This window comes from Crocuta crocuta, unplaced genomic scaffold (genome assembly GCF_008692635.1).
Source record: "Crocuta crocuta isolate KB4526 unplaced genomic scaffold, BGI_CrCroc_1.0 scaffold97, whole genome shotgun sequence".
In the NCBI taxonomy this organism is placed as follows: Eukaryota; Metazoa; Chordata; class Mammalia; order Carnivora; family Hyaenidae; genus Crocuta; species Crocuta crocuta.
The window spans coordinates 5,668,557-5,679,574 of record NW_027531999.1 but is presented as its reverse complement, the minus strand read 5'-3'; the positions used below and the strand labels follow the sequence as shown (position 1 = coordinate 5,679,574).

Below are 11,018 nucleotides of genomic sequence, written 5' to 3'. Positions count from 1 at the left end.
AGCGGGGTTCGCTACCCACAGGGGTGGGGCGGGGCGACGGGTTCTGGGTGACTTTCTCCCCCCTGACCCTCTTTTGTCTCCTCCCGCGCGTGGCTCCCAGGCAGAGGAGGGGACAGCGCCATTCGTCAGCTTCAGGCTTCCCCGGGGCTCGGTGCGGGGGCTCCCCGGAGCGGAGTGGGGACCGGCCCGCCCTCCCCGATCGCCCTGCCGCCTCTCCGGGCCAGCAACGCTGCCGCCGCAGCCCACACGGTGAGACCCAGCCCCGCGGGAGCCCGGGGTGGAGGGGAAGGGGTGCGGGAGGGGCCCGGGGCATAAACACCCCGACTCGTGGGGTTCTGACGCCGGGAGGAGAGAGGTCGAAGTGCGAGTATCTCCACGCCTCTGGCTAGTGGCCTCTCCTGGACGCCACCCTATGCAACTTGGGCGAAATGAGAGCTGCAGCCACAAAGGAAGATTTGTGGCATGGGCCCCTCACTTCCCCTCCGAAGCCCGCCCACCCCTGCGCTCCTCTTCCTCGGAACTTCCTCCCTGCTGCTTTTCTTCTTTTTTTTTTTTTTTTTCCCCTCCTTTTTCGTCCTTGCTTCCCAGGTCTCCTTTCCCTGACCGGGTAAACATCCTCCAGTCCCCTCCCCACCCCCACGTTGGGTAGTGGGTATTTATAGAACAGATATGTGTTAGGGGACAGTCAGGCTGTCCTGCCCGGAAAATCGATCCCCCAAAGAGCCTCCCAGGCCTGGCTCCAGTCAGCAGGGAGCACTGCCAATTGTCCCCCGCGTGTGGAAGCATGTTTTATGAGTGGTACAGGTTAGAGCACAACAGAAATTGTAATTAACATTAACAAAAATAAGAGCCACAGCAGCAGTCAAAACAACAAGCCACCCCTGTAGGATTCTGCATTTGGATATTATTTAAAAGGAAAGAGCCGGCTTTGCTTTGGAAGTGAGAAGGGAAGGGCACCTGGCAGGTGCTGCGGTCCCTCTGTGGGTGGGGAGGGAGGGGAGAGCCCAGCGTGGGACTAGTGGCTGCAGATTGGCAAACTGGATTTGACTTCAGCATGTACCTTTTCTCTGCTCCCAGAGATCGCCCTTGGAAGGTGACCGCCAGCCTAGAGGAGGTGTGCACTTCTGGAGGAGCGATGGCTTCCCAGGTCCTATTTCTAATTGGGTCCTCCAGAGGAATGGCCTGAGGTGGTTCTGTATGAGGGATGCTTGGTAGGGATAGGCTTCATTTGCCTAGCGAAACTTGAGTTCTTGTAGAAGAAGGCCGCTCCCAGTCTACAGAGACCCAGCTCTGAGGGTCACGTGTTACGGGGAAACTTGTTCATTAGAGGAGAATTTGTGAGAGGATGGTTATAGTGGGGCATCTCCCCTTAGACCTGGATGGATGGGTACAGGTTTTATAGGAAACCATTTTGTTAGATATTCATTTTCTCCCTCCCTCCCTTCTCTCTTTCTCCTCCCGCCCCCCCTCCCCCCCCCCCAGCGTGTGACCAGGGGCTAAGAATTCATTACACAGAAGTTAACTGATCTGTGTTGCACTGTTGGTGGTGGAAGAGAATCTGTCAGTAGGCTGGTTGATAGCTTATGGTTGAATATTCCTGTTACAGTGACATGTTAGTTGAGGAATTGCCATTGGTTTTAGGGATTTGGGTTTATTTGTTTGGTTTGGAATCATCTGAGAATTAGAAAATGTAGCATCCACTTTTTTCCATGTGTGGATATAATCACATGACCTGATGTGACCTGGATTTCGTCTGGATTCCGAGAGTGGGCTTTCTTAGATCAGAGCCTTTTCCCAATAGACATATGCAACCGGATTAGAGAAGACGAAAGGTGTCCACTGGAGGAACAGGCTGTGTTGGGCCAGGGATGAAAAAATGTGAGGGTCCTTCTCAGGACTCCCAGAAGCAGATCCTTGTATTTTGCTCTGGTATCTGGGTGATTTACCTGTTATAAACTTATAGTTAAAATTCCAGTATGCTATTATTGATCATTGGAAACTTGGTTTTGAAAGTGTGATTTAGGTGTTTTGATTGTGGCTTAGTTTTGATTTGATTTGCACAGCATTTCAGGAAAGTTGGAAAAAAAAAAAAGCAAACAAAACAGTATTTATCTGGTTCACCTCCTTCATTTTACTGATGAGGAAACAGTCTGGCAAATGAACTGGTTTGGTCAAGATTCCCCAGCCAGTTCCTATCAAGGCTGGAGCTAAAGCTGGGCCTTCCTGAGCCTCGTGGACACTGCTTATCCTAGGGAGTGGTGTTCATTTCATGACAAATGCAGAAACTTTTGCAGAGCCATAGTCCCGTATGTCTTTCAGGTGCTTTTAAGTTTTTAGTTGTTATTTCCACAGCAATTACACTTGGGAAGAGCTGTTTTAGAATAAGGGGGGAAATTAAGGAGAGAAAAATGATCTTGTCACAGGAGCTTGTCCATATTTCCCCTTGTAAAGTATCTATCAGGCAGGTAAATATATGATTATAAGGAGTATGAACTTTGGAATTTATTTAGTCCACTGCCCTTTTGTTCCCTGTCTCCATGGATATATTATTGCATACATAGTTGTTTTGTTTATTTCTGTCTGTCTGAATAGTGTACCCAGTAACTGTCTGGATTCCTATTTTTTTTTTCTTCTGCTGTTGTATTGGAAATAATAATATATACTTAGTTCCCAAATGTTAGTATTCTGTCACTTTCATAACTGTTCTAATGTTTACAGCAGTCTCTAGTTACCTAATTGGGATTAATGAAGAATGAATGTTCTCATTTAAAAAATAGTAATATTTTGAAGAAGAAAAAGTAGATATTTGACTCAGAGCCACACAGGCTGTCTGTGTTTGAGGAGGAGCCAAAATTCCAACTTTTTTGTGCTCGATTCTGTTCCCATAATGCTATACAGCATTTCTAAGATCACTTCAGGGAAGTTTTCAAACATCTCAAAACGTTAGCACAGTGAATTATCTGCTATTTTCCACTTTATTATTGGGAGAGATTAAACTGGTTAGACTATTGTTCTTATATAATTTTTCACACTGAACTATTTTGTGGTCAGAGAAGGCTTTCGTTAGGTCTCTTCTGCTTTAACCCCCTACATTGTACATATCTAACAATTGCATTCACTCTGTGTATATTTTTAAATGTTGACAGCCATGAGATGAGCAGTGGTAAACAGGAATAAGCCACATTCTCAGACTTCAAGGCTGAGAGTGAGAGGCTTTTAATATTCTTATGGTTATGTAGGCCTGGCATATGTGTTCTGGAAATATTGTGGCTCTTCTAAAGCTCCCCCCCTTATTAAAATTAGTTAATTGGCCTTCCGGATTTCATTGTGATTTTTGAGTCCTACAGTATTTGAGATCAAAGACCTTCCTTCCTACAGCCTCTCAACAGAATCCCCTTAACACTGGCAGGTTTTTAAGATTCCACACATTGCTTTGAGGTGTTTGGTTGATGTATTTGCTACAGGTACTTTGTAACCGGCTATCATTTGCCTTTAAGTCTGTGCTGATGCACTGCGAGCGAGCCTGATGTCGTGACTTGGATCGCTAGGGACGTCCCTAGTTCCCTGGGTATTAACTTCATGTTTTCTTAGGAAGGTACAAAAGTAGTTCCCAAATACAATTCAGAGCGAAGTATCAGTTAACAAGGATTTATTGACATGTGTTCTTCCATTTAACAGATATTTACCCAGTGCTTACTGTATGTTTGGGTTTATGTTAATAGGGACTTAAAAGATAAGAGGTGACACTGCCCTGGAATTGCTCACAGCCAGGAGGGTACATTAGGTGTTAAAACACTTACAGTAAGATGAAATAGGTGTTAACAGTGGTCTAAAAGCACGGAGCAAGGAAAGGGGAAGTTTCACAGAAGAAGTGAGGGTTGAACTGGACCCTGAAGGCTGAGTAGGAATTTACCATGGAGACATTGTTAGGAAGGAGATTCCAAGCAGCATTTGGGAAGGATGGTAACCCCTCTTCTATACTAAGCACTTTATGCATTTTATTTAATGTATTTAATCCTGTAGCCCTAATGAGGAGCTCTGTTGCCCTTTTACAGACAAGTGTACTGTGGTTCGGAGAGATTAATTGCCCAAGGTCGCACATTCAGTACATGACCGAGCTAGGCTTCATCCCTGTCTAACTGAATATGCCTCGACTTGTAACCATTGTGAAACATGACCTCCCCAGAAGCAGAGGAGCCGTAAAGAACATGGTGTTTCCACAGGTCTTGGGGAACCCAGCTTTGTTACTCTCAGAATTGTAACAGTGGTAGATGACATCAGAAGGAAGGACTGAGGACATTTATGTGCCACGTTTTAGAATCTGGTGTCCTTGCCTGAAAATTTGTGTGTTAACTATGGAAATGGGGTGCAGATGTGGGCCTTGAGCAAAAGAGAGGTCAGTGTCAGGTTAACACTTTCAGTGACAACTCTAGAAGTACTTTGGAGAAGGGGATTTGAGGAATTCTAGACTGAGAAGCATGGGGGCCTGTGAGGGGTCTGCTTCGGTTGTCCCAGTGAAAGACCACAGGAGTGGGCGTTGAGGCCCTGTCACTGAAGAGGGACTAGGCCGGAGAGGCAAGGCTTAATGGGGACTCAGAAGGTGAGAGAGACACTGAGAAGGATTTCCAGATATAAAGCTTGAGTGACTATGTGGAGGAGAAGCCTTTAATCAGAATTTGAGGCTATGGGAGGAGGAAAGGGTTTTAGAAGGAAAATCATGAGTTCAGTTGAATTGTCTGTGGGAGAAGCGGGCACAAGGGTCCTGGGCTCAGGAGACTAGATCGGGCAGATCTGAGCTGGAATGGGTAGCTGTGAACTCATCTGTCCTTGGGTGCTTGCTGACGCCCTGGCTGTGGTCAGGATCAATGAGGGAGAATTACGGGAATTAAGAGGCCAGGGGAGTTGAGGCTTGAACCCCGAGGAACCCGTGAACCCAACCAAGGGTAGGTGAACTAATAGCTGAGAAGACCGAGAAAAGGCAGTTGGAGAGACAGGAGTTGATCCAGTTAATTGTCGAGCTCTCTTTGGTTCTAGTGTCTAAACTTGTGTGATTGTATTTTAAATTATGCAAAACGTTAAGATTGCTGTTAGAAAAATTGGAGTGAATTTCTGATGCTCAAAATGCTTTGCTGTCTTTTTAGGAGTTTCTGAAGCCTCAAGGTTAATTTTGTCCCTACTGAAGCCTCATGCTTTATGTAGCGGGGTTTTTCTTCCGAATCACTCTTTCCCACCCTGAAGAGAATGGTTCTCTAGAAGAGAGGTACTTCATATTTTAGGTCTTTGTATTTCCTGGTGCTTGAAAGATCACAGTGGGGAGGAGGGGTGCAGAGAGTAGGACTTGAGAACAAAAGCTGTGGACGGGCCTGTACTACTCTTAGATATACTCATGACTTCCTAATTCATTTTCGGGACTGCTCTGCTTCTGGCATAGAATGAGTATTAAATAACCTGTCCAGCTACCCTGACAAAAGTTCACTTACCATGAAATATCATCAGTGACTTTAATAATAAAAGGGTTTGGTCAGAAGTCTTCAAAAAATTGGTCTGAGAAGTAAAATCCCTCAATCTATGAAATCGCACTTCAGATAGGCCCAGGTACTAGACTGTATTCTACTCTGTTTTATTAGAAGCAAGCACTCCTCATATAGTCACTGTGCAGGCTATGTGTCATTTAAAGAAAATTTAAAGGTCTTGGCCTGCTACTAAGAAGGACCTGAAATTTCAATTTATAATCCAGGGTATTCCAAGCCATTTTTTGAATTGTTGTGTTACATATACAGACTGCTTCTATTCTTTGGTAGTGTATAGAGCCCAAAAGGTAGGATTCAGAAAGGGACTAACAGAAGAAATAGTGTTGGCCAGATTTCACTAATGGATTGTAAGCTCCTAAAGGGCAGGGACTCTGCCCCTTCTGTGGCTAGACCTTAGCTAATATTAGTTGAGTGAAAGATGTGTTGTGAATGACAAATTGATCTTGAAGATTTATATAAAGTTCACCAAGCAGGATGGATTAAGACTTGTGGTTAGTTGCCTGAGGCTGGTAAGAGTTCCTAACTGAGGGGACCCTGGCTGCCAGTGCTCTCCCGTCCCTCACAGCTTTGCAATAATAGTACTCGAAAGAAATTCCAAGCAGATTCTTAGTAGAAGACTGGGGGCCCCTTGGCTTGCACCATGAGTTTTGTTTAGACAGGAATGTTCAGGGATGGTATGTGTGCCTGAAATAGAAGTCGCTACTTTGTGTTCCTTGTTGAAAAGCTGAGTATCCCAGCAGCCTACAGAAATACACTGTTCAGAGAGCTAAGCCATCCACCAAAGGAAGGCCCCAAACTGTGTGGTGGTTGGTTTGTTGGGCTGAATGGCCTTAAGTGGTCATTACAGTCAATGAAGCCCAGAAATTTTTAAAAAATAGATTAAGGGTTTACAGGATGCTACAATGCATATCTACATGGGAATCTTTCAAGCCTAAAAGTGCACCTTTTTTCTGTCAGTGGATCATACATACTTCTTCCTAGGTATAGTTGGTTTTCCAAGTAGTAGAGAAGACCAAGAATGAAGATACTCGTATTTTCAGAATCGAGCTAGCTAGACATTGGAGAAAAAGTAATGAACAAGACAGTTATGATCTCTGCCCTCATGGTAATAAAGCAGCTGCTAAATGAAGTATGAAAGGGGTTGTGACCTGGAGGAGGTGGAGCCAGGACCAAGATGACATGTTCCAGCTTTATCCGTACCCTGTTTCATTTTATTTATGGATCGAGTGGAACACCTGGGGTGTGCCAGGCCCCGTGCTAAGTGTTAGGTATAGACAATGAACAAGACCGGTGCCTTCTGCCTCCACAGGGAACTTACTGTAAAGATCCTGGGTATGTACAGCAAACTGCTTGTCTGTTAGGTGTAGCATTCATAGATTCCTTTTTTTCGGGATCCCAAGTTTTGTAGCCTTACCAAGTCCACCAGTCTTTCTCCTTTATTTAATCAGAGGCTGTCCGCGCCATAGCCACTCTCCCTGTCAGGGTGTTCATGAGGTCCCTCCTGGGCATACAGCTTTTTCCATTTAGTGAACCTGATTTGGACCGTAAAGGTGGGGTGGGGGCTGACTTAAAAAAATACCCCATTCGAACAGACAGACCTCTTCTGTTCCATTCACGTTTGCTTTCTGAATTCCAGATTGGCGGCAGTAAGCACACAATGAATGATCACTTACATGTTGGCAGCCACAGCCACGGACAGATCCAGGTTCAGCAGCTGTTTGAGGATAACAGTAACAAGCGGACAGTGCTCACGACACAACCAAACGGGCTTACGACAGTGGGTAAAACGGGATTGCCGGTAGTGCCCGAGCGGCAGCTGGAGAGCATCCACAGACGGCAGGGGAGCTCCACCTCTCTGAAGTCTATGGAAGGCATGGGGAAGGTGAAAGCCACCCCCATGACACCCGAGCAAGCAATGAAGCAATACATGCAAAAACTCACCACCTTTGAACACCATGAGATTTTCAGCTACCCTGAAATCTATTTTTTGGGTCCAAATGCAAAGAAGCGCCAGGGCATGACAGGTGGGCCCAACAATGGTGGCTACGATGACGACCAGGGATCATACGTGCAGGTGCCCCACGATCACGTGGCTTACAGGTACGAGGTCCTCAAGGTCATTGGGAAGGGAAGCTTTGGGCAGGTCGTCAAGGCCTATGACCACAAAGTCCACCAGCATGTGGCCCTGAAAATGGTGCGGAACGAGAAGCGTTTCCACCGGCAGGCAGCAGAGGAGATTCGAATCCTGGAACACCTGCGGAAGCAGGACAAGGACAACACTATGAATGTCATCCACATGCTGGAGAACTTCACCTTCCGAAACCACATCTGCATGACGTTTGAGCTGCTGAGCATGAACCTCTATGAGCTCATCAAGAAGAATAAGTTCCAGGGCTTCAGCCTCCCTTTGGTTCGCAAGTTTGCCCACTCGATTCTGCAGTGCTTGGATGCTTTGCACAAAAACAGAATAATTCACTGTGACCTGAAGCCCGAGAACATTTTATTAAAGCAGCAGGGTAGAAGTGGTATTAAAGTGATCGATTTTGGCTCCAGTTGTTATGAGCATCAGCGTGTCTACACGTACATTCAGTCCCGTTTTTACCGGGCTCCGGAAGTGATCCTTGGCGCCAGGTACGGCATGCCCATAGATATGTGGAGCCTGGGTTGCATTTTAGCAGAGCTCCTGACCGGTTACCCCCTCTTGCCCGGGGAAGATGAAGGGGACCAGCTGGCTTGTATGATTGAACTGTTGGGCATGCCCTCCCAGAAACTGCTGGATGCATCCAAACGAGCCAAAAATTTTGTGAGCTCCAAGGGTTATCCCCGTTACTGCACTGTCACAACACTCTCAGATGGCTCTGTGGTTCTCAATGGAGGCCGTTCCAGGAGGGGGAAACTGAGGGGCCCACCGGAGAGCAGAGAGTGGGGGAATGCACTGAAGGGGTGTGACGATCCCCTTTTCCTTGACTTCTTGAAACAGTGTTTAGAATGGGATCCTGCGGTTCGCATGACCCCTGGCCAGGCTTTACGGCATCCCTGGCTGAGGAGGCGGTTGCCAAAGCCTCCGACTGGGGAGAAGACGTCAGTGAAAAGGATAACCGAGAGCACTGGTGCTATCACATCCATTTCCAAGTTACCTCCACCTTCCAGCTCAGCTTCCAAACTGAGGACTAATTTGGCACAGATGACAGATGCCAACGGGAATATTCAGCAGAGGACAGTGTTGCCAAAACTTGTTAGCTGAGCTGAGTCCCCTGATGCTGGGTAATCTGAAAGATACGACGTTGCTGAGCCTTACTGGGTTGAAAAGGAGTAGCTCAGACCTGTTTTTATTTGCTCAATAACTCAACTCATTTGTATCTTTTCAGCACTTATTTTAATGTAAGAAAGTTGTTCATTTTGTTTTTATAAAATACATGGGGACAATGCTTTAAGTTTTTATACTTCCTGAAACTGTTTTTGTGTTCTAAAAGTATGATGAGCCTTACTGTATTTAGTGTGGCAGAGTAATAAACATCAGTGGCAGGCCATTGATTACTTCGTGACTGCTGCGCATTTACAGATTGGTGTCGAAGATATTCACTGTTTTTATGGTTCATATATTCTCCCTCCCAGGCAATTGCCCCCGAAAGGTCCCCCTTCTCTCGCCATGCTCCAGGTTCGCGCACAGGTGTAGCATGTCCCGCTTCCGTTTCCTGTAAGTGACGTGGGTGGTAGTGAGGGTGGGAGAAGAGCGGTCAGGACAAAAATGATTAATAAGCAGAACTGACCTTAGATCCTAAACTAGCGGTCAGACAAACACAAAATCCCCAAGTTGACGTGCCCACTTAGCATTCTGACTTTCTTAAAGCTGGCCAAGCAGACCTGGGTGGATAAATGGAAACACGTGTGTTCCTCCAAATTCTCTAATATGATCAGCGAGCTGTTTGTAAAGAAGCCTCATAGTACGTACGGAATTGGTTTTGCACCTAAATATAGAAATGTATTCCATAAATTGTTCCTCCTCTTTGCTTTTCTCCTCTCTGTTCCTCTTTCACCACACATCTGTTGCTTGCATTTAGTTTTTTTTTTCCCTTCCTTCACATATATATCCCAGACTGTTAATACAGAAGAGAGACATTTCAGCTGTGATTATGACCATTGTTTCATATCCCAGTTTAAAAGAGAACAGCAGCCTAGCTACTTAAGGTGGGGATTTCCATAGTTCCAAAGAAGGGTTAGCATATTAAGAGTGAGTTCACACTTTTCAGGTGCCACTGTAACATTCTCTTCACCTGGGAAAGCATCAATTCTTTCTTTAAAAAGAAAGACGCTTGAAAAATCCTCTTGCTGAACAGAAGTCATTGTGACTTTTCAGTGAGGTCCATTTAAACAACGAATTTAAAGGAGGAAAAGTTTAATCTCAAGTTAAATGGTTTGACTTATTTGCATCATTAGGAAAATCACAAATCGCATTCCTCTGTTTAACTTTCTTTTGGATTGCACTGACTGTTTTTGTGGGAATGACACTTTACCTGGAAAAGTAACTGAGAGTTAGTTAAAAGAATATTTTCGTCTCTGAATAATAATTATTTTCAAAGTGAAAAATTAAGTATTTTATCACTAATGTATGAGCAGTGATATTTATCAATTTCAAGGCACGTGGAAGAAATTTTTTAGTATGTGCAATTTAATATAGAAAGATTTTTGCCTGTTTGGACAATAGGTTTTGGGTAGTATAAATTAGGAGAAATACTCTTTTATATGCACAGATATTATTGTATTGCCTGTAAGCTGATTTACAAGTACTTAAAGCATGGTCCCCAGCAAGGCCAAGAAAGTTTCCGGTTAAGTTCTTTTAATATTAGTCCTACAGTTTCTCTTACTTAGAAAGAAAGAAAAAAGAAAGTAGTTTTGAACAAAACACTTATCTTGAGGCTTTGTCAGTTGATGAAGAAAATGCTCAGGAAATATTACAGTTATTTGCCAAAAAACAGTAATAAGACTAGCTTATTAATAAGATAGTGATGTTGATACTTGCTTTACTATTTAAGGGTGCCACTGATAAATTAATTTTTACTTCTGTATTTAGAAACTATAGCTTCTTTCCCCTAGTCAAATTCTTTAGCATATTGTACACATTTCTGTGTAATCTGTGGAAGTGCAATAATATGTTAGTGATGATACCCCCCAATCAGTGGCTTATAGAATTTAAAGATTGTGTATTTATTATTAAAATTTTGACTTCAAAGACATAAGAAGTCTAAGACTTGGTATGGTGGCTTTTTAAAACCATAAGCCTCTGGATGATGGTTAGCTTCTTTAGGTCATTCAAATAAACAAAAACATAAAGGCTGTTTCCCCCTTGGAATTCTCCTCTTCCATATCCATCCTCATTTTCACATTTAGGTTTACATGAACCTGAGCCTGCCATTAATAGGAATTTCCCTATAAAATACATGTGAAAATTTATAAATGGACTAATACTGCTTGTCTTTCCCCCACCAC

The 11,018-nt window shown here is 44.4% G+C and overlaps 1 protein-coding gene across 2 annotated transcripts; it reads left to right on the top strand.

The window, feature by feature from the left end:
* Positions 1-105: 105 nt before the first annotated feature.
* On the top strand, positions 106-9,065 carry DYRK2 (dual specificity tyrosine phosphorylation regulated kinase 2). Of its 2 annotated transcripts, none has more exons than XM_077775202.1 (2): positions 106-249; positions 7,168-9,065. In XM_077775202.1, exon 2 carries the CDS (start codon positions 7,189-7,191, stop codon positions 8,773-8,775), a length of 1,587 nt encoding a protein of 528 aa, XP_077631328.1. In that variant the 5' UTR covers positions 106-249; positions 7,168-7,188; the 3' UTR covers positions 8,776-9,065. The 2 variants fall into 2 exon arrangements, with proteins under 2 accessions (XP_077631328.1, XP_077631327.1); XM_077775201.1 differs by lacking the exon at positions 106-249 and adding an exon at positions 5,121-5,260.
* Positions 9,066-11,018: the final 1,953 nt, after the last annotated feature.

Coding starts and splice junctions, on each gene's coding strand:
- DYRK2 (XM_077775202.1), top strand. CDS start 7,189: ATGAATGATCACTTACATGTTGGCAGCCACAGCCACGGACAGATCCAG.